Source organism: Notolepis coatsorum, assembly GCF_963971535.1.
Source record: "Notolepis coatsorum genome assembly, chromosome: 17".
In the NCBI taxonomy this organism is placed as follows: Eukaryota; Metazoa; Chordata; class Actinopteri; order Aulopiformes; family Paralepididae; genus Notolepis; species Notolepis coatsorum.
Window position 1 is genome coordinate 68,026,401 of NC_140181.1, and position 27,354 is coordinate 68,053,754.

General features: G+C 43.5%; 1 protein-coding gene across 2 annotated transcripts; it reads right to left on the reverse strand.

Moving 5' to 3' along the window:
• Positions 1-174: 174 nt before the first annotated feature.
• srpk1a (SRSF protein kinase 1a) lies at positions 175-26,673 on the reverse strand. Of its 2 annotated transcripts, none has more exons than XM_084333764.1 (16): positions 26,604-26,673; positions 25,880-25,934; positions 23,510-23,631; positions 23,326-23,434; positions 22,979-23,066; positions 22,419-22,506; positions 20,021-20,127; positions 15,761-15,926; positions 15,626-15,651; positions 10,343-10,586; positions 8,885-9,703; positions 8,335-8,435; positions 7,086-7,193; positions 6,716-6,785; positions 2,095-2,187; positions 175-1,743 (listed from the first exon to the last, which is right to left on the reverse strand). In XM_084333764.1, the coding sequence occupies exons 1-16, from the start codon at positions 26,614-26,616 to the stop codon at positions 1,559-1,561; spliced, it is 2,394 nt and encodes a 797-aa protein (XP_084189890.1). In that variant the 5' UTR covers positions 26,617-26,673; the 3' UTR covers positions 175-1,558. The 2 variants fall into 2 exon arrangements, with proteins under 2 accessions (XP_084189890.1, XP_084189891.1); XM_084333765.1 differs by lacking the exon at positions 2,095-2,187 and adding an exon at positions 3,201-3,293.
• Between the last annotated feature and the right edge of the window lie 681 nt (positions 26,674-27,354).

The following is a 27,354-nucleotide window of genomic DNA, read 5'->3' on the forward strand; positions in this document are numbered from 1 at the left end:
CCCTTCCTGCTGACTTGTCGTACAGAACTTGTAAGTAGCTTTGGATAGAAGCGTCCGCTAAATGACTTAAATGTAAATTCTCTTGAATACCTTTGAATTCTGCATTTGTCTCAACAGCTTATAAGCTTCAAAAACATCTCATTAAAACAGAAACAAGTCAAGTCATTCCACATTGTATGAACATGTTTTATTGAATGGTGTGTTGTACAAAGTTCTGTACATTGACATACATCTCACACAGGTCTATATGGTCTTATCTTGCTGAAAGTAATGTAAATTACGTAAATCTTAATAGAACCTGGGCCTAAACAGAAGACAAATCCATTGGTTTTTTATGATAACTTCATAAATCAGATCTTACCATTTCTATGGAAAAAATAATAATAGTGAGATTATTGAACAGTTGGCCATACATACAAATGAGCTTGCACACTTCTTCCAATGATTTATTAAAACATCACTACCCAGCTAAATAATTTTAGCTAAGACATTAGTAAGATTTGATAAAAACTGTACACAGCTGTAATATACATAACAAGGCAAACTCTTTGGTACAGGTATATACAGACACGCACACATAGTTTATTACTGTTCACTTTTTTTTCCTTTAAAATTGGGCTTCTTTACATTTTTCATCTTGCGGGAACCTTGAAAGTGTATGAGAATACCAGCCTCCCATGAGAATGATCTCAATTATTACAACCGATTGACTTGCCGACAGATATTGCAGATGGTTAAACATGGCCTAAAGTACGAGAAGGTTCTGGATGATAAACTAAAGTTAAGGGACTATGATGGTGAAGCTTCTGCGCACACTACTGCAGTCTTAACATCTGTAAAGCCCAATGTGTAACCTAACACTACTCCAATACAAAAGATTACTCCCCTACAGGACAGGTGTAATAGAAGATAAAACATTTTAGAAACAAAGAACACAGCACTAATGAAACTTTAGAAGAAGAACAACGCGGGTATCAATTAATATTTTACGGAGACCAGAGTGGGAACAAGAGGCTACATAACATTGTTCCGTTTGGGGTTTTAGTGCAGGAGTGAAACCAGACAAGAATGAGTCACTATAGCATTACAAAAATCAGGGATTCTCTCTAACGGGCGAGCGGGAGATAGCGGCTGGGAGGAGCCAACGTGACCACAAAGCAAATACAACCCACTGGATTCTCCAAGTCACCAGCACAAGGGGAGAGAAGAGGAACCAACACATACAAAGCGGACGCACGATAAGGAGCTTTACCCCAATGATAAGAACGACGTAAGAAACCCAAAACCATGAAAAAAAAAAAAAAAAAAACAAGACTAGGCAAGCCCAGTCAAGCCGGACCCGGATACATGCCAGCGCGAAACTCGCGCGTTTCAACAACAGGGAATCACTTGGTAAGTGACATTGGCTCGTAATCGGGGTGACCGTCCGGGTCCGGCCAAAAAGAGAAATAAATATTCATCAGATATGCCCAAACTGGAAAGTGATCTGTTGCAGTCTCTGGAGAGAGAGATAGAGAGATAGATAGAAGGGGTGGGATGCAGTGGCTAGAGGGCGCCACTAGAGGGTGAGCCAGGGGTGGCGCAGACACTCTGCCGCCGTGGCCCTCTTCTCGGGAACGAGCTCCAGCATGGGGAGCAGGAAGGTGGCGAAGCACTCGGCCTCCTCGCGAGGCCACTCGTACTTGTCTACCAGCACCTCCAGCAGGCCCCACGGCTTCAGCTTGGTGATGTGCTTCAGATCTCCTGCACAGACGACCAGTCAGCTCAAGAGTAAACACCAGACCATTAACACACACAATGCTAATCTAATGCCTACAGAACAGTCACTGTTCTCTACGGTTAGCCAGTTGTATGCAGAAATATAATCATGTTTGTTAATTATTAACCTTTTTTTAATGCCACAACATGCACAGTATATTTAACTATCCAGGTATGCATAAGTATTAGATATGTTGCATTTTAAACAAATGCATGGAAAAGCATAAAGCACAAATAGTTAGGTCTTAATAATATCAAGTACATTGTAAATGGGACAGTCAAACAGCTTTCAATGCGTAAAAGAAAAAGTCAACTACGTCACTACAAACATTTTACCTTTCTTGGTGAAAAAGTCCTTGGAATATTTGCCCGCCATTATAAGTTTGCATGGGACACTCCCCAGCAGCTCAATGATCAACGCTATGTGGTCTACACACAGGCAAGACGGTAACAAAGAGGACAGGGAGACAAACGAGACAAACCACAGATTCATCAGAGACACAGTGTCCCAGTCACAGGCCCGCTCTGGGTGAGTGGGTGGAGGGCTGAGGAGGTCAAGAGTCAGGCTGACGACGCGCACACACACGTACAACCAACCCATTTGTTTACCCAGATTTAACGAGACTTAGAAATTCTGTTGACAGACTTTAGAAAATGCAGGCCGGAGGACGTTTATAACGGCTGCTGCTGACGTCTAAAGACTTGGCGCTTCAGAAGTTCTGGCGCATCCAGGTGGGATGGAGAGGAACAAGAGACGACGTGATGGTTGCATAGAAAGCGACCGGTAAGGGATGTGGAACCAGCTCTGCTTGCTAGGGTTTCTCCGATTGACGACATCGGATATTCACTAAACATGATTTATTCACAAATATTAAATGGATGCTCAGCCTACTGGTAATGGGTATACTCGGATACTCCTGTTCTGTTTAGTTCTCAAGCAACGTGCGTTTCACTGCTTTCTACCCACGACTGGTGAAAAGAACACAACCAGCACAGAGGGAACTATGTTTATTCACTTGTGAATTCAATTTGAATACATTATTCTGTTATTTTGTTCCCCATTTAATTTTAACATCTTAACAAGAATGTTTTATTTATTTTTTGCAACAACTTTTTCTTGTCAAAAGAATTGGTATCAGTGTCGATTAAAAACGGCCTAATTTGAAAGTGGTTGTTTATTCCATAATGAAATCGTCAACAGTCCTACATAGAAAAATGTATCTACCTGGCTATATATGTGTCGGCATTGTTCATGGTATGAATGGTTCAGATTGGTTGGTCTGCGTTTATTTCTCTGTGATGCGTTCCATCAGCAGCAGCCTGTTAAAAGAACACCTTTGGTGTGTGTGCGTGTGAGAAAGTGCCGTCGGGGACCCTCACCCGCTCTCCTGCCCTTCCACCGCTCCCAGGGGCAGGCCAAACAAGACACAGGATTGGCATACCTCTCTTAGTGAAGTATTCCTGGGAGAATTTCCCACTCAGAGCGCAGTGGCGCGGAATTTTACCCATCAACTCAATTATGAGAGCGAGGTGGTCTGGAGATGAGGCGCATCAGAGGAGGAGAGGAGTGCAATGGAAAAGGGGAACAGGCAGAGAAGAAGAATGGAGAGAGGAGAAGGAAAGCCAGTAGAGACAGTAGGTAGGGGGGGAGCAGACAAGAGCGACATGGAGCAGTATATTAGGACAGATGGAGAATGGTAGCCTAGTACGACAGAAAAGCCACGTACACGAACACCATATCTTGGACAACACAAAAGCAACTACAGTCATTTGTTTTGAACAGAGGTTTCAGGGGACAAAACAACAACCTCTTTCAACAGACTGAACGTGAGAAACTAGGCACACAGCTTTAACTCATTCAGCGCCGGAGGCCTAGAGCATCTTAGTTCCTACCACGCCAACGCTCTAAACGATAGGAATAAGTGGCGGTGTTTGCAGGGCTATATATATATATATTCTATATTATAGCTATGGATACAATACTATGGCCCATTTGACATCAACTATCTATCGCTCAATATGTGAAAAATAATAATTTCTCTCATCAATACGTTCAATACGTTCGTGGTGAATATAAGTATAGTTTTAGAGTGATCCGGTCGAATCCCAGAAAACGACGATATGCAGCAAAACGTGAATTTCACTAAAAGCGTTGCCGTTTCTCGCCTGGACATTTCCAAATCAAATGTATATAATAGGTATTATGTTTCATCATGAATGCATGAAAGGGGGTCGTTTTTTGATGCTTTGATCGTCACCAACGGCATACGTTGTGGAGTAACGTTACACACACGTTGTGATCGAGGTGAAATCATGGTTGGATCAAAGCAGGATTGATATAATTTAGTCCTTACCTTCACTAGGAGGTACCCCAAAAAGAATATTCCAATTGTCTGATCGCAAGTCCAAGTACTGGTGTCCATCGTGTCACCAACATAATCCACCACAACAGATGCATCGGTGGCATTTGACGCTTCTCAATGCGATCGGGATACCTGCACGCCTCGCCTGACAAAGAAAAGTGCCTGGAGACATTTGATCGTTGCACAGGCCAAGATATAAGGTTTCAAAGGGTGCTAGATACTGCCACCTGGGAGGATGCGGCCGGTATTGCACTTTGGCATTCTCAGGATGATTCCCCATGTTAACCCAGAGTCTGTGTGCCTGTAATGAATGGAAATATCGAATAAAAGAAATAACGATGAAAACCCGACTATACTCTGGTCTGGCGCTGAACGGTCATCGAGATAACCCGACTATCCTCGGGTCTGGTGCTGATTGAGTTAATGTATGAAAATATTGACAAATGAAGGTGTAAGATGGAAAATAAACAAGTTGGGGGTTAAAACACAAAACGGGGCAGACGAGGGATCCAAACTCAAACGACGGGGGGGCACATCAATCTTTGAGCCGCCATATGCCACGTTCATGTGGTCCTCTGCACCTCTGAAGGTTTTGTGATGTTTTTCACCCAACCTGCTAGCGTTCCCATGCCAAAGTTAAACAACTTGACACCAACGTTTAACAAGTTAATGATGTTGTTTTCTACTGCACTCTACTAGCCAATAGTAACCCTAATGTAGGCTGTTCTCACGTCATTTCCGGGTCAGAAACCCGTCTGTCCGATATATACCGACGCCCATCTACTGCAGTGCCAGCATGTCAGAAGGGGTGTTAGAATATTAAACCAAGGCGGTGAAGGGTTAAAAAATAAGGAGAGCTCTCCTTCGGCAGCTGTGCGAGGAGTGGCAGTTAGCTTAAGGCTTTACACCTCAGCGCATACCTGACGACGTGCCACGGCCGAGTCAAGTCGCTGCGAACGCTCCAGAGCAGGCAAGCAGAGTTAACATAACATGAGTACGACATGGGGAGGAGGAGGAACGGAGAGGTGAGGAGTGAGTGAGTGAGTGAGGGAGGAGGTGGAGGTAAAGGATGAAGGGAGGGCAACCCATCTTCAGTGGTTACAGAGAGGCTCCCCGTGTTAAGAAGGGAAATAGACACAGGAATGCTTAGGTCACGCAATCAGATCCAACTAGTTCCTAAGCTGCTTTTCAACACATTAGGGAATTTTTTTCTCTCGTTCCAAAATACAATGAATTGATCGACATCCAATGACATAATGGAGTACATCAAATAAGAAGAAATAAACGTATTACAGGAAGCATGTCACTGTTGTTCGTTCAAAACCTTGTAACCTTTTTGCCAGTATTCTGTCTCCATTGTCGTGGGACACGGGAGTAACATGTGGATTCCAAAACTGTGTGGAAATCTCCTTTAATTCCAGGAGAACTGACTTCTTTTTGTTGGAGATATGAGATTTTGAACCGACAGCAGGGATACACTGTACCATCAAACAAACACTGTGCAATAATGTGTTGTAAAATAAATCGCCCAAACGAATATTAACTGCAAGGATATTTCTATTATTCATGAGGATACTAAAATGGCAATAAGGACCCATTTAAAAAAAAGAAAGAAAATAACTGATTCATAGAGCTTTTCACAGCAGACATTAAAGTTAAATGTGACCATTAAAAAGGGGCAGTTCACCTAAAAACAATGCAGATTTATTTTGCACTCTCATAGACATCCAAAAAGTCTAAAACAGTTTTGTACATGTTCATTTAGTTTGACAGTTAGAGAGTGAAATTTTGAATATGGCCACCAGTGACGTCTTCTTGGACATCATTGTATAGTGTTCATTTCAGCTCAATGAAATGATATGGTAGCAGTCCCTATTGCAATCTTTTCAACTACATCATTTGAGCTGAAATGAACACAATGCAAGGATTCATTGTGTTAATGTGCCCAGTGACATTGCCAGTGGCCAAATTCAAAATAATTTACTCGCAATACTGTCAAACTAAATGAATGTGTGCAAAAAAACAAGTTTTTTTGACGTGTGTGAGATTATGTGCAAAATAGAATCTGCATAGTATTTTGGTGAAGTGCTCCTTTAAACTCATTACTCTCAGAAAGGCCTGAAGACTAAATGGAGAGGAGAGGGGACAGGACAAGAGAGAGGACAGGACGAGAGAGGACAGGAGAGAGCGAGAGGACAGGAAGAGAGCGAGAGGACAGGAAGAGAGAGGACAGGACGAGAGCGAGAGGACAGGAAGAGAGAGGACAGGAAGAGAGAGGACAGGAAGAGAGAGGACAGGAGAGAGCGAGAGGACAGGAGAGAGCGAGAGGACAGGAATAGAGCGAGAGGACAGGAAGAGAGAGAGACAGGACGAGAGAGAGAGGACAGGGTGAGAGCGAGGACAGGATGAGAGAGACAGGACGAGAGAGAGAGGACAGGAATAGAGCGAGAGGACAGGAAGAGAGGGAGGACAGGATGAGAGAGAGGACAGGACGAGAGAGAGAGGACAGGGTGAGAGCGAGGACAGGACGAGAGGACAGGATGAGAGAGAGGACAGGAAGAGAGAGAGGACAGGAAGAGAGAGAGCAGTGGTACCTTCATCCCTGGAATAATCCTCCCCAGAATGTGGTTCGAACAAGTAGTCCCCGGTGGCCAGCTCAAACGCCTGAGAAGACAGCAGGGATAAACAGACAGAATAATGACCACCCACACACACAAGGGCATGGCATGGTGCATGGGGACCGCACTCAGCCAAATAAACTATTGACCCATCTCAAGGGCAGCAACACTTGTGATTGGAGGATCAAGAAAAGAGGGCAGGGCTTGAGATAGGTCAATAGCTTTATGTCCAGCTCTTCTCTCCTAGACTAATTTCCATCCAAATTCAGGACCTACTGGACTACTAGACAGTTGGTTTGTTGGTTGTGTGATGTGAATAGGTCAACATGGTTGCTGCCGTTCTCACCATGCAGGCCGTGCTCCATAGATCCGCAGGTGTGTTGTAACCGGAGCCAATGAGGACCTCTAAGGACCGGTACTGTCGCGTCTGGATGTCTTCTGTAAAGTGCTTGTCCTGGGGTGGAGGTACATAGACAGAAATGAGACCAATAAATACACCACAGCAAAGACAAGAGCTGGAATCTCAAAAGAAGGCAATTTGGAAGACACTGTACTGCGTTTCTACTGTGACAGACACTGAACTTGTACTGTGTTTCTACTGAGACAGGCTGGAAGACTGAACTTGTACTGTGTTTCTACTGAGGCGGGCTGGAAGACACTGAACTTGTACTGTGTTTCTACTGAGACAGGCTGGAAGACTGCACTTGTACTGTGTTTCTACTGAGGCAGGCTGGAAGACTGAACTTGTACTGTGTTTCTACTGAGACAGGCTGGAAGACTGAACTTGTACTGTGTTTCTACTGAGGCAGGCTGGAAGACACTGAACTTGTACTGTGTTTCTACTGAGACAGGCTGGAAGACACTGAACTTGTACTGTGTTTCTACTGAGGCAGGCTGGAAGACTGAACTTGTACTGTGTTTCTACTGAGGCAGGCTGGAAGACACTGAACTTGTACTGTTTCTACTGAGGCAGGCTGGAAGACACTGAACTTGTACTGTGTTTCTACTGAGACAGGCTGGAAGACTGAACTTGTACTGTGTTTTTACTGAGGCAGGCTGGAAGACACTGAACTTGTACTGTGTTTCTACTGAGACAGACTGGAAGACTGAACTTGTACTGTGTTTCTACTGAGGCAGGCTGGAAGACACTGAACTTGTACCGTGTTTCTACTGAGACAGGCTGGAAGACTGAACTTGTACTGTGTTTCTACTGAGGCAGGCTGGAAGACACTGAACTTATACTGTGTTTCTACTGAGGCAGGCTGGAAGACACTGAACTTGTACTGTGTTTCTACCGAGACAGGCTGGAAGACACTGAACTTTTACTGTGTTTCTACTGAGACAGGCTGGAAGACACTGAACTTGTACTGTGTTTCTACCGAGACAGGCTGGAAGACACTGAACTTTTACTGTGTTTCTACTGAGACAGGCTGGAAGACTGAACTTTTACTGTGTTTCTACTGAGGCAGGCTGGAAGACATTGAACTTGTACTGTGTTTCTACTGAGGCAGGCTGGAAGACATTGAACTTGCTCCTCGCTGGAAGCTCAAGAGTCTAAATGAGGAAATCCCTCAGGTCATTAGCCGACTACTCACCACCCAGCAGGCGTTCCCCAAATCCGCAATCTTGACCTTGATCTTGTCTGCGTTGACTGGCTCCAGGGGGTTGACCAGTAGGGCTCCCGCTGCCAGCTTGGCTGCACAGTGGGAACCGGGATGGGAGGGGAAGAGAGACAAGAGCGAGAGAGATGAGGATAGACGCCCTTCATCAGAGTTAATATCCCCCTTAAGGTCTAAATCAAGATAAGCTGTCCTAGTCATTGAAACGAATATTACATAAAACCACAAAACGCAACATTAAACAGGTTAGTTTTTACGCAGTACCCTAACCCTAGTAATAGTGGCATAACCCTACAATTACATTTGGATTCCTCATAAACGAGATATGAGGATTATCCTCAGCTATAATGAACAGGATATTGTGTTTACAGGTGCCAACTCAAAGACTGAACACTCGAAGATCCTGAATGACATCAGAATGACACCCATTGCATAAAACCTCCATGGCGGACAGTCCAGCCTGGCCTGGCCACTAACAAAAGAACATCTTCACCTTGATGACGGTTAATGATGGCTGGTAACTAACCGTTCCTCAGGCTCTCCTGGTCTCCATCCTCTTCCTGACACCTGCTCTGCTCCAGCTCTCCGTCCTCCAGCTCTCTAGGGGGCCTTCCCTCTGCCACCCCGCTGCTGCGACGAGGACGTCTCCCCTTAGTCTCTGTGTCCAGCTCCTGGTGCTCTCCGTCCTCCAGCTCTCTCAGGGGCTTTCCCTCGGTCAGCCCGCTGCTGCGACGAGGACGTCTCCCCTCAGTTTCAGTGTCCAGCTCCTCGTGCTCTCCGTCCTCCAGCTCTCTCAGGGGCTTTCCCTCGGTCAGCCCGCTGCTGCGACGAGGACGTCTCCCCTCAGTTTCAGTGTCCAGCTCCTCGTGCTCTCCATCCTCGAGCTCTCTCAGGGGCTTTCCCTCGGTCAGCCCGCTGCTACGAGGAGTCTCAGTGTCCGGCTCCTCGTGCTCTCCGTCCTCCAGCTCTATCGGGGGCTTGCCCTCTGCCACCCCGCTGCTGGAAGGAGCACGTCGCTCCTCTGTCTCAGTGTCTGGCTCCTCGTGCTCTCCGTCCTCCAGCTCTATCGGGGGCTTGCCCTCTGCCACCCCGCTGCTGGAAGGAGCACGTCGCGCCTCTGTCTCAGTGTCCAGCTCCTCGTGCTTGGGAGAGTCCAGGCCATTGCAGACGACGTGAGGAGGAGACTCCTTGTGTTCCTCTGTGGCCCCCATGTTGCCGTTATGTTGATCTTCCTCCCTCCACTGAGCCCGTCTCTCCTCCTCTTGCTCCACATGAGAGAGGCCGTTACAGTTCACCTCTGGTCCCAACCTTGACACATCCGCATTCACACTGCACTCTGTGGACACTAGAGAAGAAAAAAAAATATATATGGGTACAATTGACAGATTTCTTCCGAGTCCCACCTCTCCGTATTGCTGCTGCTAAGTCAGACAAACTTTAAAAGATAAACTCTGCTACTATCCACTAATTAGCATAAGACATTTAAACAGAATTGCCCTCCAGATGGTCAGGGTAGCGTGTCGTCACTTGTCGTTTACCTCAAATGTTTGTCTTAGCTTCACAAAGGTTTACAGCAGAAAGGTCAACAACTCACACCTCTGATGTGACATTTGCTTTAACATAAATCTGAAGGAAATGCCATTTTACAGTCAGAACCAGGATAAGAACCAGATCTGGATTAGCAGAATAAGAATCAAGATTGATCAAATCCAAAAATAATAACCAACCCCAATTGTAACATTACATAAAATAAAATACTTTGTGGAAAAAAGTGGAAAGTGTTGGTAAGTAAGTAGCGCACTGATGTTGGACAAAGTAGTGTCTGTCTAAAGACATTTGGAATGTCAGATCTGCTGGTTATTTTGCCAATGGTCAAACTCCAGTCAGTGGCCTCATACCAGTGGATGGAGCGCCAGACCGTAGGCTCAGCACAAGCTCAACCAATAGCCTTGAATACACAGGTGGAGCATCGTCTCCAACTAACCTGCAGTCTCCTCACTCCCTATGTCCTGCAGGGAAACCTGTCGGAGAGGGGCGCAGGCCCGCGCTTTGGGAGACTGCGGGTCCTCCTCCTCCTCTTCCTCCTCCCCCCCCTCCTCCTCCTCTCGCGTCTCCGGGGCCTCCTTCTCCATCTCTTCCAGGTCCAGGATGCACTTCTCCAGAAGCTCCGCCTGACGTTTCTGCTTCTTCTTTAGCTTCTTCTTTTTGTTCTTGGACATTTTTAGTGCCTGGAGGAAGAACAACAGGACAGTGAGGGAGAGACGGCTCACACCCAGAGTTACATCAGGACAGTGAGGGAGAGACGGCTCACACCCAGAGTTACATCAGGACAGTGAGGGAGAGACGGCTCACACCCAGAGTTACATCAGGACAGTGAGGGAGAGACGGCTCACACCCAGTTACATCAGGACAGTGAGGGAGAGACGGCTCACACCCAGTTACATCAGGACAGTGAGGGAGAGACGGCTCACACCCAGTTACATCAGGACAGTGAGGGAGAGACGGCTCACACCCAGAGTTACATCAGGACAGTGAGGGAGAGACGGCTCACACCCAGTTACATCAGGACAGTGAGGGAGAGACGGCTCACACCCAGTTACATCAGGACAGTGAGGGAGAGACGGCTCACACCCAGAGTTACATCAGGACTAGGGGATGTTAACAATTAATCGAAGATCAACTGATTGATCGTTAAGGATTTACTCGAACACATGATATTTACTCGATCTACTATCAAACAATGATATGTTACAGTGTTGTCGGTCTCTTATTACATTGTAGCCGTCAGTAGAATGGTGTATTTTCAAAGCATGTTTGAAAAAATGGCAACTTGCATTAAGCAGGCTAAGAGAAGTGTTGATTTTGAAAAAACAACTCAAGTCAGTCTGCGCATTTATCGAAAACGACATGATCGATATGGTTGACGGCGAAGGATTTCAGCAAATGATACACCTGCTTGAGCCAGCGTACCATATCCCATCCTGAGGCACAACCACCTCGTGCATCGAGAAGAGGTACACCGATACATAGTTCAGAGTTTCTCGTGCAGCAAGCCAACTAGGGATGCACCGATCCGATATTGGTATCGGCCACCGATATCAGTAAAATAGCGGGTATCGGTAAAAAATAATAATATCAGGATTTTTTTTTTGTATAATACAAGATACCCATTCAATACATTTATATCTATGTGTTAATTTGTTACATTTAGTTTCACTAAGTTAGGAAAGTAATGTTTTAAGTCAAGCCTGATGTTGCCTTGCACAAAAGAATGATCCCAGTCTCTTCCACACAGTGACAGTGAGGCATACCCTCTGGAACTCTCCCCCCCCGAAATCCACAACGCCCCAAGCCTGGACACCTTCAAATCCGCTCTAAAAACACACCTCTTCACCAAGGCTTTTCCCCATCAGTTAGTTTAGATTAGATTCATTATCCCTTACCTTCCCTCATCCCCCCTTCCCCCCCCCCCTATTTTCCTTGTCCTATTTTTTGTCCCGATTGTGAAGCGACCTTGGGTTCTATGAAAGGCGCTATATAAATTTGATCTATTATTATTATTATACAGTTTATTAATTGAATAAAGTTTATTTTCTGTCTTTGTTTACAACAAATCAAAAACACTTGTGATCCTTTACAATTCTTAAAAACAAAATATATATTTAAAAAAAAACGTGGATACATATTTTTTTTTTTTTTTTTACTTTTTTTTTTTAAAAGAAATTGACAATGGGTATCGGATCGGTATCGGCCGATACCCAAATCGGGACTGAAAAAGTTGGATCGGTGCATCCCTAAAGCCAACGTTACCGCTGCTCGCAAGGTTGCATTGACGACAAGACAGCTGGACTGCCCTGACGGCTGAAAGCTAGGTTACGGTCACTTCCTACTACATGACAAGGACTGGCGAGTCACTGGGTCGGCATATGGCAGACCACCTCGCGTAACTGAAGCCATTCCCCATTCCTGGGTAAAAATCCGACTGCCGGTGGAAAGTCAAATGCGGGGAGATTCCCCAGGCTGGCAAAGCTGGCACGCCAGTACACCTTTATACCTGCGGCATCGGTACCATCAGAGTGAGATCCCATTATACCATTCTGAATTATGTTTTTGTGCTTCGTTTTTCTAGAGGGGGCTTTTGAAATGTAAAAATAGACCTAAAATGCCGATACTAAATTTACTTTGTCCTCAATAATGCACGTTATATATACGGCGCTCGCGAGGTGCGATATACACATTATAGTTAAACTCGTTCAGAATAAGTAGATACAAACAAGCCCAAAGAGTATCTAATCGATACAAATTAATAGATACTTATGAGGATATCTGTACTGTATGCGCTCGGCTTAGGTATCATGTACTTTATATATAAATACAAGGTTCCCAAAGTTTTCAAGGCTCGACCACCGAAATTATGTGTCAGAGAGGCTTGGAGGGAGGCTATATACAGTTTCACTATTAATCAGGCTTGCAATTGCTCATTAATTTTCTCAAGTCACGTCATCAAATCAAACAGCGCGGGGCGGTCAGGTGGCGTAGCGGAGATTGTGCTCGTCACCAATGCAAGAGGCTGCGGTCTCGACTGCCGGAGAGTCAGCATTGCCTTGACTCGGGCTCATCGCTATACTAACTCGTTTGGCTGAGTTAGGGGGAGGGGAGCCGTGAGTGAGTCCTGGGCGTTGTGGACAGCGACCCCTACAGTTCGGTCGGGGCGCCTGCTCAGCAAGGGTAGGATCTGGAGAGAGGTAGTGCGACCTTCCACACGTTACACTCTCCCGGTGAGAATCTGCGTGGCCAGGCTGGCTGGCGGCTGGCTGCACATGCGTCGGAGGAAAGCATGCGACAGTCTCCGGCCTCTCGGACCAATAGTAGGGGAAAGTGCGCAACAACCAGGAAGGGGGTTGGGAATTGACATAACGACTAACAGTGGGATGGGAGAAAAATCGGAAAAAGAAGGAGGGGGAAAAAGATTTTTTTTTAAAACAGCGCATCTCCTCAAATTTTAATCCCAGTTACAATATCACAATAACGTGCGAGTGACAGTGACAATTCAACAATCGGCATATTCAGATTCGTCGTAATTCATATCCACAATCCCCACATGAAGACTTCAAATTATGCTTGAATGAAACAAAATCCAGGCGCTCCGTTAAACATCCACAGCAGAGAATATGAAAGGAATCAGAGCCAAACGAGCGATAGGTTTCATTCACCAAAAACATCCCTGCGGAATTCACATTTGCAATGCTGCGCATTATTAAAATAACCACATAATGTGTATATCGCACCTCGCGAGCGCCGTATATATAACGTGCATTATTTAGGACAAAGTCAATTTAGTATCAGCATATTAGGTCTATTATTTTACATTTCAAAAGCCCCCTCTAGAAAAACGAAGCACAAAAACATAATTCAGAATGGTATAATGGGATCTAGACTGAGAATTATTTCAGGAAGCGAGCTGGGATTTATTTGCGAGGGTGTGTCCATGGTTTATCGCACGGCCAATCAGATCGCGGAACCTGAACGCGGAACTGCAAGTGTGTTGGTAAAAGACTACACGTGTCTGGGCCTCTACATTTCTATGTTTCAGATGCCATGTAATGTTGTAAGAATGCAATATGTCGCTGCTGTGTAAATAAACCTTTTGATTGAGGAAACAAATACATTTGTTATTGTTGTAAATTGGGTATTTTTTTGTTACAATTAATCGTTTAATTGATTGTTAACTGGTTCAGCGCCAGAGGTCGCTGTGGGCATATGGCCGTGTGTGCCAGCGCTGTAATGAATGGGGCTACATGCAGGTGTTTGCAGTGCCAAAACTATATTAAATATTATAGCTATGGATCTAATAATATAGTCGATTGTCATTGAGTTTCTTCCGGTAAAGATGCAAAAAACAGATAGTTTTCTCATCCATACATTCCGTTTTATACCGTGGTGAATATGAGTATAGTTTTAGAGTAATTCTGTGAAATCCCAAGAAAACGCCGCCAAACAGCGTTTTGCTGCGTTTCACGATAACACTGCATTTCACTATAAATCGTGCCATTCCTCGCTTGGATCAACAATCAAACTGAAATCAACGCTAGATTATCGATATTATGTTTCATCATGCATGCATGAAAGGGTGGTGGGGGGGGGTTTCTATGCTTCGATCGTCACCAACGGAATACATTACATTACAGACAAACATCCATACAACCGCTACTTGATTGCCTGGCAGAGATCAAGTGCTGGATGTCTGAAAACTCCCTGACACTGAACGAAGGGAAAACAGGTCATTGTCTCCCCAATCCATGAGTTATAAACGCTTGTCCTGCCCGAGAAGGAAAACCTGGACCGGACTTCTTAGATCGACGTACAGCCTGAGCCAGAAAGATTCGAAGCATGTGCAATAGCGGCCGCAAGGCGTTAGGCGGCGGTATTGGACGCTTGCGATCTCAGACCCATTCCCAATGATAACATCAGGCTGGATGGATGAATTATGAAGGGAAATAGCGAATAAAAGAAATAACCCGACTTTTCTTGGGATTGGCGGCCAACGTGTTAAGTTTTACGGTAAGACCTTTTCTTCTAAGACAGGGGTCAGCAACCTTTTTGACATGAAGTGCCTGTTTGAAATATAGTTGTAACTAGTGTGCCATATCAACAATATTCCATGCATCGTAATAATTTCTCATAATCAGGTATTTTTAATGATAATTTTTACATTATTACATCATTATTGTTATATTAACAATATTATTATGATGTTGCATCAACCCTAAATCTGAGTTGGGGCGGGGGTGCAATGCAGACAAACAGTTTTGCTTTACTGAGCTCCGTTATCTGGGGGCTGTAGTTGGTCACTTTAAGCTGCACACCGGAGCATCTTTTAATCCAGCCGTTTGCTGTTCTGATATTTTCTGACATTTCGTTGATGTGTCGCTCGACACTTCAAGCTGACATGGGGATATCTTTTATCCTTGATTTGATTGTCTTTGTTTGGCAAGCCTTCAAACAAAACATCTGAGCTACAGAGAAAAGCCTCCTTGATATACTCGACTTACAAAAAATAACCTGTGGGAGGATTTCAACAAGATAAATGAGACAACAGTGCAAAATATTTCACTATAATATTTCAAAGCAAAAAAAATTTATGCTGCCCCCTGTGCCAATGAAAATGCCCCTGCGTGCCTATGCGGGCACACGTGCCTAGGGTTGCCTAACCCTGTTCTAAGACATACATTTGGATAGTTTGAGTAATGAAAAGAAGGTAACTTACTTGTTTTGGTGCAGGTGCGGTGCTTACTGAAATGACAATTACAAAACGAGAATGAAGTATTTGTCAATATGTACTCGTAAATGTAAATGTAGATGTGTGTGTGTGTGTGTATATGTGTATGTGTGCGTCCCATACTTGCTGATCCTGAGGGAGGAGGTGCTCCAGCCTTCTGCCACTCTGTGGCCTCTGCTGCCAGCCTCCTGACATAGGGCTCATCTACACTCATCAGGATGTTCTCTGGCTTGATGTCTGTGTGGATGATCTGACATTTGGTGTGCAGGTAATCTAGGCCCTGGAGAACCTGGAACATCAAAACATACACACGATCACAAACACACACACAGCTAATGAGTAGAAGGGATTATGGGTTGCCCTTTAAGACAGGTCTTTTAATTAGGGCTGCTTGCTCTCAAGGCGATTAGTCTACTCTCTCTCGGGTCCTTCTGCACAGTTGCCTTCATTTGCAGAAGGACAATGACATGAAAAACTCAGTCTAGGTTCCATTAAGATTTTTTTTAAGACCTTTTAATGCCACAGTTTGATTAAATTGCAATAAGAATGAGCACCAAATGTAGGCATTCTCTCAAGATAAGTTATTTAGACTGGTGGTTCTCCGTTTCATAGTTCATACTAGGGCTGTCAGTTTATCGCTTTAATTAGATTAATTAATTACACCGCAAATGATCGCATTATGAAAATTCACTCAAAATTAATTAAAAAAATATATATATATGTTAATCTCATTCATTCCATAAGAACGTAGAATAAACATTTACAGACTTTTTTATTAATGGTTCATTTGCATGTTCTTGGTATCTGATTCTAGGGACATCTATGGATCTCAGGGAATGTATTCCCATAGTCAGAAATACTGTGTCTGTTACTAGGCTTGAGTAAATTCAAGAACCAAATGAGAATATCAATATTTGTATCTTTGACTGAATAACACCATGCTAAAATTTACCAGAGCTGAAAATTCTAATCAAATGAATAAATGGAAGATGATTAAACAGAAGGTTTTGTAGATACAGTACTGCATTCTGCCATCCGGACACATGCAATTTGAAATATGATTATAGAATATCAGGCCTAAAATGGTTATGCGATTAATTACAAATCCTGTAATTAATTTGATTTTTTTTTAATCGCCTGACGGCACTAGTTCACACATTAAATAAAACCGGTCCATCGCCATTCCTAAATGCAAAATGAGAACAGTCTCATTTAGCCTACAGGCAGTTTGTTATCATAATGAATCTAGTCAGCATCCTCTACAAGATTGGTCTGATGACTGCCACACTTTTTACAGCTCGTCTTTTGCCCAAATATTAGTGGGATTGGACAATTATTCACCCGGCAGTTCACTAACAGTTCCAATGACAGCTGCAATGACAACTTGTTAACCATCATGAATGAGTTTGAGAACACAAATAGCAAAGACCCAAGACTGTAATGTGATAACCCAAGCATTTCAATTAGGGGTGCACCGATATGAAAATTGGCCACCGATACCGATTGTTCAACTAACACAATCGGCCGATACCGATACCGATAATTGTGGCAAAAAATAAGTATTTTTAATTTTTTTTTAATTTTTTTTTTAATTTTTTTTAATTTTTTTAATGAAACTACTGTATATTTGTATGTGTGTTTGTATTTGTAGGCCTCTTTACTTACTTAAAAAAGGAAACATCAAGAAATATGTTTATGGTATCACTGATCCCTCTCCCAGTATCGTCTGGCGGCCTGCAGAGGGATACTATTTTCTCAACCAGAGCTTTCAACCAATGCAATGGAACCATTCTGGCGGCCTGCAGCGGGATACTATTCTCTCAACCAGAGCTTTCAACCAATGCAATGGAACCATTTTGATTGACAGTCGATTCGGCCAATTACGCCACACCGCTAGCACCCACCTCCTGCTTACCACCAAGCGTTTATTCATTTTTCTACTTCGGGGCATGCCGCCATTGATCTGCTTGCGAGAATGCGAGTCAAACTTAGAACCACAACAAGCTAATACGTTAGCTGCCCGGCAGTGCCCGCCGACCAGCGCGCTCCACAGGATGGCCAAACGAGACAATGATTTTACTGCAACAAATTTTATAATAAAACAAAGCCTTTCTATACATTTGTCTGGTTGAAAACTTTATTAACAGATTGCAGAATGTGTAGTTGGGTACGGAATGAGCAACGGAATGTAACCGAGCTATGCACGGCTTGCTTGCTATCTTCGGGTAAATACTATGCTGATGTAATTGAACGTGTAACTAACTATAATAACGTTAATGCCACAAAACGAATGTTTGTGTCATTTTAACAGCAGATACTTTCTTAAATGCCATCCTCCCGACAGAGCGGTGTTGATGGGGAGCTCTGATGGATTCGCTTGGTTGTGTTATTAACATTGAACAGCTAACCGAAAGCTAGGGTTAACTAATGTTAAAGGTTTAGCCATAACGTTACGTTGGCTAAAGTTGGGGCTATTCTTAATCCAGTAATAATGGCTGCAGACCTGCAAGCAAAGTACAGCAAGTTGGCAAAGGAGTATTCCAACGTAAATCACATTTTCACCAGTAACGTTAGTCTTCTGCCTCCCGGCTATGAACGGACTCGGAGTAATGCCTTGCTGCTATGGGTAATAATAATATGCTGATGTTATTGTCCGTGTAACACTAACTATATTACGTTAATGCCACAAAACGAATGCCTTGTTAATCATAAATAGTAACTTTGATGCAGTAGCTTGTGTGTGTGTGGGGGGGACGGCGGGCGTTGTGCAGGTAGGTCGCGAGTGATTTTTTTTTTTTTGCCTTTTGACGCTACACAAATGGATGGTTAGTTATCGGCGACTGCTATCGGCACATTTGAGCTTATCGGCCGATAGGCCGATAGCAGTCAACAAGGCACTTATCGGCCGATACCGATACCCGACCGATATATCGGTGCACCCCTAATTTCAATTCTTGTTGATTTTGCCAAAGATACATTTTACAGGCATTTGCTTGGCATTCATTTTGGATCCTGCTTACAGCATTACATATATAAATATTCAAGACCTTTCCAAACTGATTGAGACAAATTCTTGGTTTTTAAAGCCTTTTATAAGTAAATATGAATTTAAGAAATGTTAAGACCATTTAAGGACCCACAAACACCCTGCTATCACATTGAGTAGGCTATTCCATTACTTGACAAAAACCTGTGACTATTAATTCAGTCAGAGTCAGCCCTACTGGTAACCAGTGTTGGGTGTGTTACTCAAAGAAAAATTATATATTATTCCTTGTTACTCATAACTAGTTTCAAAAGTCAATTACTTCACTTATTATTCTGGGAGCAGTAATTCATTACATTACTTCCGTTACACCCCCCAGAATTGCTTGCTTCCTTTCTTACCATCACAATCTGGTACAACATAGGCAATAACGCCTGTGTGCCTCTGTGGGAATGATCATGTCAGGGTAGCAACACCTCAGGGGGCTTTCAAAGCAGACAGGCAGGCTGCCGCAGAGTTGCGCTGAGCTAGATCCCCGTTTTCAATGGAGGCACCAGACACGGTGCCCATAGCTAAAGCGCAGAGCACAACACTTCTGGTGTGAAAGCTCATTAACTGAAAACCAGGACCAAGGACCAAGGACTGGACCCCCCCCCCACGGCATTAGAGGTTTGGTAACAACGCTACTACAGGCTTGATCTAAAACAGAGCTGGCTTAGATTGATGAAGGACAATCCTTTTTAAACAACTCATTGTGCCATTGTTTGGATAGCAGGTGTTTCAAGAGATTTGAGGTGCTATTTTTAGAAGTGGAAAGAAGGAGAAGTCGGGGCTCCTCTCGCACTCAGAAATGATGAAACAGCCCGATGATTTATTACTCTGAGCTCTGACCCGTTCATTATACCAGTAGGGTCGAGGATTCTACCTACCCAAAATACATACGGCAGCCCAAATGAAGAAGAAGCACCAGAGCAGTTTCATCCTTTTTTAGAGTGCAACTTGTAATATTGGATTCTATTGCAATGTGCAAGCCTCGAGCCGTTTGGATAGATTACATATCAACAATGATGTTGTCGTCATCTTTGGTCTCGACAAAATCAAATAAAAGGAGTAATGAGTTGTTTTTTGATGGGGTAACTAATATACTTAAGTTGAGGTAGTAATTTGTTACACTTGTTATTGGGGGGAAAGTAATATTATTACTGTAACATATTATACTGTAAATGTGTTACTAGTAATGCTAGTTATACTAGTAACACATTACCACCAAGCACTACTAGTAACCGACAATATTGCCAACAAGTCATTCTTAAATTTGAATTGGATGGTTCAGACAGAAAGGTGTTAAGTTTGACTCAGCAGAGCTATAGTAAGAAACCATACAGGTCACAGGATACCTGTCGTATGATGCTCTTGACACATGGCAGAGGTAAGCCTTGGTAGTTGGACTTGATGATCCACTTCAATAGGTGATGTCCTAGGACTTCAAACACCATGCACACATCTGAGGGACACGGCAGTCAAGGGACAACAGGGAGAGCAATGCAAGTGGCAGTGTTGTAGTCGAGTCACTAAATCTCAAGTCCAAGTCACCAAAGAAGAGGCCAAGTCGAGTCCCCATTACCCTAGTCTGAGTCCCAAGTCATCAAGGTTGAGTCCACTCCATACAAATAAAAAAGGTCTACATTAAACATAAATGACACAGCGATCACCATTTCAAAATGGAGTTTATTTACTTTGTGACACAATAGCCAAACAAATGCATCAATATCTTATGCCAAATGATTAGGGCCCCATTACAAAAAATGAAAATAACTATTTATTAATTAACAAGTCCGAGTCCGAGTCTGCACCTTTAGAGTCAATGCTTGAGTCCAAGTTATCAGTGCTTAAGTCCAAGTCGAGTCACGAGACCTGAAAATCAGTCCAGGATTTAAGTACTACAACACTGACAAGTGGAGCCATACTTAAGGCCAGACAAACTGTGGCCAGACTGAGAAACAATGTGAATTGGGTCATGCAATTTCCCAAAGCTTGTATAAGGCCCTGAAGTGATTCACCTCTAAAAGAATGTCACATTTATACAGAGGGAAGGATCCTATAGGAATGTGAATAGAGTATTCTTGGGCAGTGTCACCTTACAGCTCCAACAAGGGTTTTCTGGGGCAGGGGAACAGTAAGGTTGTTTCTACACCACAGAGAGAGGGGTTAAGTGACAGACGGGAGGGTTGTGTTTGGAACAGCAGAGGTTCCATTTAGCCTGCCCATCACCTGTTGTTTACATTGTGACAAGCATGCTGGCTTCCAGCTGTGTTGACACCAAGGGGAGGGACAGGGCCTTTTGCCCGGCAAAGTATTTTTCACCGGATTAACGGGCTCCGTGCTTTCTGGTCGGATGGGAAAACAACAAGGGATCAATTTTGAGTCTCCAACAAAATGCCAGGAAATGCTAAGGTTATGGGTATTAGGCACCGGCCGCACTGATCCATTGTGTACGTCTGTCTGCAACTGGTCTTAACACCATCAGTGCCACTTGTTAACATGGTAAAGCATGGTTGAATGCCACCACCCACTTCAATGATAGCGTTGTGAACACATAATCAGTCTTAAATTATGGCTATGTGTCTAATCTGCCCGTCGTTTATCAATGACTTGTTTGCAGTCAACATTGTCGAGACGGATTTTTTTTTTATTTTTAATAAATCGGTTAATTTCCGTTTTTGAAAATCCCTCGATTTTCAGGAAAATATATAGATTCCGTGATAAACGCCCTTTACTGGAATATTCGGGCATACACAAAAAACTGTCATTTTTCGGCCCATTTATGAATCGTTTTCAAATAAACGCTAGATTATCGATAGTATATGTGTACTTATGCACGCTATAGAAGCGATCTGAAAAATATATTCTCTCATTTCCTGATCAGCGAGCACACACACAGGGCACACGCTGATATAGGTCAAAATAGATCCGATTACGCCAAGACTGGTAAAATAAATTGCTTACCTCAGATCAGATGTTATCCAAAAAGATTATTCCAATTCCTGATCGCCATTCCAAATATCGATTGCGTTTATTGATTCAGCGTTGGGTACTGTAAATTATGTATTCCGCGCGTTTTCTGGCTCTGCGAATCACTTGGGTCTCTTCAGATGCCTCGCCGGAGAAGTAACATGAGGAGGCTGCCCCCCCCCCCCCCATCAGTCTAAACCAATGGGGTGCAGTTACACAGGGAGAGACGATAGGGGGCGGTATTTTCCCAATTGAGCTCAGAGAGTCTGCAACACTAGCGTGAGGCTCGATTGATGAAATCGCTAATAAAAAAAATACGACAAACAAACGCTATATAGCGTTGGTGGCACTCAACTGGCGGCATGAACTAACAACAAAACGCGTCCCTGGCACTCAAAGTGTTAAACCAACTTCCAATGAAAAGAGTGAGATTTGTATCAGTTTTGACTAACAGAAAGTTCAGACGGGATAGAATTACATTAGGATCTAGGGCTGCAACTACTAATTATTTTCAATTAAATACAACATAGGCCAATTCAATTTACTTTAATATGTCTTTATTATGCTGAATGTAAAGCCCGCCGCTCTCGATGCTAGAATGCACAGAGCGCTCCATGCAGAGCAGCGATTCACATAACGGAAATCATTATTATAATTGCTTAATTTTAATAATTGTTGCAGCTCTATTAGGGTCTAATTTAAAAACAAACCCAATGGACGGCAGTGCTCAGTCATTGTTACTCTCCGTTTTGTGAGGGATCAGCCTTGGGCTGTAAAGGATACGAGTTCCATTGGCACCAGTGATCTTGAAGTCATCTAGCAGCTGGACCACCATCTCTCGGTTGGGATCGTTAGGGTCTGTATTTCTTACCTGCAAACAAACAGAAGGAACAGAACTATATGGTCTGACAATATTACAGGTTGTTTGCCAATGCAGTCATAGAATGTGTTGGAGCGCTGTACGCTAGAGAGCAGCTTCTACTTCAATCTGCTCAAAGAACTACAATACACAAATCAATAAACTAGAAAAGGAGTAGATTCAGTAGAGCAAAGATCTCACAACAGGCAGCACACACAAAAACACCAACTGCTATCCTTAGTTTTTAGCATTAGAATGCCAACACTAATAAATACCGACAAACGCACTGTCCGCTCTCAAATTATAGTAATTAGCATGCCAACGCTAGACGGTAAGAGGGAGTATAGGAAGGGTGATGGGAAGCATGTTAGGAAGCATTGGAAGGGTGATCGGAAGGATGCTAAGAAGCTTAGGAAGGATGCTAGGAAGCATAGGAAGGGTGATAGAAAACAGAGAGGATAGGAAGAATATTTGAATTACTCACAGATCTAAGGAGTTTAATCTCATCTACCGCAGTCTCTGTATAGTGCTCTGCACTCTTCACCACCTTCATGGCGACAAACCGTTTCACTCTGCAACCACAGAACAAAAAGGGGCTTACACAGGAAGTACTGTACATGAACACACAGCAACAGTCTGTGAGGCAGCCGTAGTCCAAGAGTAGAGTCAATGAAGACAATAAAATTAAAGACAATGAAGTCTGTTAACTGACACAGGCTCCTGCAGATGGACAGTGCAGTCCGTAATTGACTTGGGGCCTGTATAGACCGACAGTCTGTGGAATCTGTAGCTCGTTTCAGGCCTCTAAAAAGATGGGTAAATTGTTCTTACTGGATGTCCCAGGCCAGCCACACGGTGGAGAAGTGCCCCCAGCCGAGTTTGCGGATCACATGGTATTTTCCATTGAGGAGGTCTCCGATTTTCACATGGTGATAGCCACCTACACACACAGAGGAGTTAAGTTGAGTTTATGGCACGACAACAACAACAGGAGGTGAAGAGACCAGAGGCTCACCCTTGCAGTAGTCATTGGGGTCCTCCTGTTCCTCATCGTCAGAGCCGAGGATCTCCTCTTCAGGCTCCTGGGGAGAGGCCTCTGGCTGAGGCTGCGGCTGGCTCCTGGGATGGGGTGCTTGTCTGCAAGACAGAGTCATGTGCAACAGATCTGGATTCAAACCTGGGCTGGGCCTTCCTCATGAGACACAAACATCAGCCAAAGGAGAACCCTTCCTGGCCAATGGAGGCATTAGGTTTACTAGGCATCAAACAGGGCTACTTTGACCATCCCCATGTTTGTAAACCCATCAGTGTCACAGCACCACTGTAACACAACTTTATTCAAAACCCTGGTGTCACACAGGAAGGGCAACTATTAGGCAGATATTAGGCTTACTGAGCTTTAGGCAAGGCCACTCTGCTACAGACTTCACTGGGTCTATTGCACTGTCTGTGCTTTCCTGTTGCAACGACTAGGATCACTGTTGCATACCCCACTGGCCCAGATGCAAGATGCAAAAATTGCACTTGTAGAGACGACTGACCAAGCCGGAGGTATTGCTGCCGGGAATTGAACCCAGGTATCTGTGGTGGTAGGCGAGTGGTTATACCTCTATACTACCCAGCTGCTCCATAAAATATATTTCAGACAACATTTTAAGCAAGAAGTTTGATATGAAATTGCTGGATTTTAATTCATATTTGATCTGCAACGTCTAGTTTGACAGTTCGCCTGTACGTTCAAATACAACACAAAACAAATGTTTGAAAGATGCGAACAGACACAGCTATCTAGGCGGTGAGAGCAGCGTTCGCTCAAGTTAAAAATAATTTACATAGTATTATAAACAGCCGAGCTGGACAATAACGTTAGGTAGTGAACATTAAATACTTAACCTGCAAATATAAACCTACTCTGACAGCACAATATTGATATAACTAAGATTAGCTGAAATAATATTTGTTTTTAATGCATAGGTATATGAACCTATGAATTAATAGGTAGGTGCGTCTGTAGTGGGTTTTTTTTGGGGGGGGGGGGGGCTTTGTTTTAACGGCAGAGAGAGCCAGAGCACAAGTACTTCATCACATTTTTAATACACATAAAGTTGAACTACAAACAATGTGTGTGGAGGTGGGACATTTGTTGAGGGGGACGGTGCCATGGTAAGGGACTCAGAGCTGCTACCCCTGGTTCAACCCAACAACAAGAGATGCTGTTGTAATAATTAATACAAATACGGTAGGTCATTATAGTTATTAGTTTCCAACTATTAAGAGATATAATATATATATTTTGTCATGAATAACATTAATCAACCTTTTTCTAGAGGGGATCACATTCACATGGCATTTACACCAACATCTGATCCACAACTGTCCCTTTCATTAAGAGAGATCTTTGATATGACAAGAGAGCCATCTTACTCTATAAATATGCAAGGACAACGTCTGCAGTGAACAAATCTATTGTTTCACAAAAGTACCAATTTCTTGGTTATTATATGGAGCTTATGTCTGTAATAAGCTTATCGGTTTAGGGGCAGCACACGGATAATAGTGACTGACTATGTTCATCTACAAATGCACTGCTTCCATTGAAATGCCATGCTTCAGTGGGCTGATGTGGGCTTCATCGTACTCTTGTTTTAAATATAGCATGAGGCATTATGTAACACACTGAAGGATGCCTGTGATGGCGTGTGTTGTAGGCTGTTAGGTAAACCACAACAATCAGCAATGGATTGGTGTCGAGACTTTTTCAACATGGGACAGCATTATGACTTTATACAGATACTACACAAGAGACAATGGCATTATCCCAATGCATTGATTAGTTAACTATTGTATATTCACATCATGATACAGCCTAGTGGCATCTAATCTATATATATTATGTATGGAAGGCTTTCAATTACATAGGTCCAGGTGGAGGCATAGTGATTGCTCAAAAAAACAATCCAACTATTTTTGTAAACCGATGATTGATGCCCCACAAGTACGTCAAGGTGCATACAATTGAAAGGGGATGCTCAGGCTACTTCATACGTCATGGAGACTTTGATCCAACTAGCTGCCATGAAGTTTGAAGGGGGGAAAGTTCCATGGACCAAAATAACATCTCACTGCAAGCATACAGCAAATGACCTCGCGTGCATTGCGACATCAGAACGCCTGGACAGTTCAGACAGGGAACACGTGCATGAGTGTGTCTGATGCCATGTAGAGAGAAGACACCACCAGTATGGCCAGTCCTTTTTCGGACACCTCTGAATGGCCACAGCAGCCAGCCAGCCATTCAAACTAAATGCATACTAATCAACAAGATATTTAAGGTAATGTTACTATTCAAAAAGAGGACGACCCTGAGCTTTATAGAAATACTCACTTTTTGCTGGATTTTTTTGCTTTCCCTCTCTTCTTCCTCGCCTGGAGTGCCAACACTGTCAGAGGAAAAATTGGCAAATGATTGAACTAGTTTCATTAGCCAGCAGCACACACACAAGGCAAATGTTCTGAAATTGTATGCGACAAGCTGAGAGTTTGAAGTAGGAACATGGTATGAACAAATGTGTCCGTATGTCAGCTTAGCACATACTTAGCACAGTGTCAACATTAAGCCGTGAATAGGCGAAGCTGGCTCTGGATCTGCCAGGAAAACTGCAGCTGTGTGTCGATCAGGAGAGCTAACGTTGGCTAGCAACCTACCTACTGTAGCTAACCTGCCGTTAACCTCTCTTAGATAACGTTCAACGCTTGAGGGGAAATCAGGCGTCGTGTTATCTGGCTAGTTGGTCAGCAAATTAAGTAATGATTGGTTAATGCAGATTGGTTTAGGGTGACACGATTAAATGGACGTAGGTTAGCAAGAAAGCTACCGCTAGCTAGCTAATCCTAACATGTCTCACCAACGCTAGCTAGTGTTGAGGCAGCTAGCTAGCGTTAGCTCGATTCAGCTCAACAGTGCGTGACAGACGTGTTCAATTTCGCGACACCCGCTGAAAGCGTGCACTGCATCTACATTTTACAATTAGAAACGTCTTTTTCAACCATCATTATAACCACACATGCGGCGTATCATTAATGAACATCTACGTGTCTGAGAATATTACCTTTTCTCTCCATATTGGCTGGATCCGCACTCACTGTTAGCTAGAACAGCAGCAGTCGAATGGTTCACGCATGCGCAATCGTTCGTTTCCCCTCACAACGCTCCCCTACCTTGATGCCGCTCTACCTGCACACCGACATGCTGCACATTTAAACCAATCACTTGACACATTCTTGCTGAACATTAACAACATAGCGCTTTTCGCCTAATGTGACCATTTCATTTGGGTTCACACTGCTTGCACAATTTGCTCAAACCTTGACTTCTCATATAATGCACCTAATATCACGAAGAATACGAAGTCCAAAACAAATAATTATTTTCCTGAAAATATTAAGGAATTGGGGCCAATGGCTTAAAATACTAATTAGTAACGGGTTTTTTCAGAGCATCTCGGTACACACACACACACACACACAGTACATTCAGCTGAATACAGCCCTCTGTAGGATGTTGTGGAATTTTCAAATCTAGTGTGTTTATTTAATTCTGTTGTGGTTTAAAATCTTCAAATGATTACCAAGATCTCCCAAAGACCTTAGATGTTTAACCATTGTGTCTGACAGTGAGAAAATATGATCACTAGGCCTATCATCTTCAGGATGTTCCCTTCACGACACTCCATAACATTAGATCTATACAGATTTTAAACGTCTTTTATTCTGAGAAAGACCATGGTTTAAAGGCATGAAAATCCTACACTGATTGATTGATTGATTGATTGATTGATTGAAAACTTTATTAACAGATTG

Coding starts and splice junctions, on each gene's coding strand:
- srpk1a (XM_084333764.1), bottom strand. Junction 23,632..25,879: donor GCAAAAAAATCCAGCAAAAA/GTGAGTATTTCT, acceptor TCTGTCTTGCAG/ACAAGCACCCCATCCCAGGA. Junction 22,507..22,978: donor AGATTAAACTCCTTAGATCT/GTGAGTAATTCA, acceptor GTTTGTTTGCAG/GTAAGAAATACAGACCCTAA.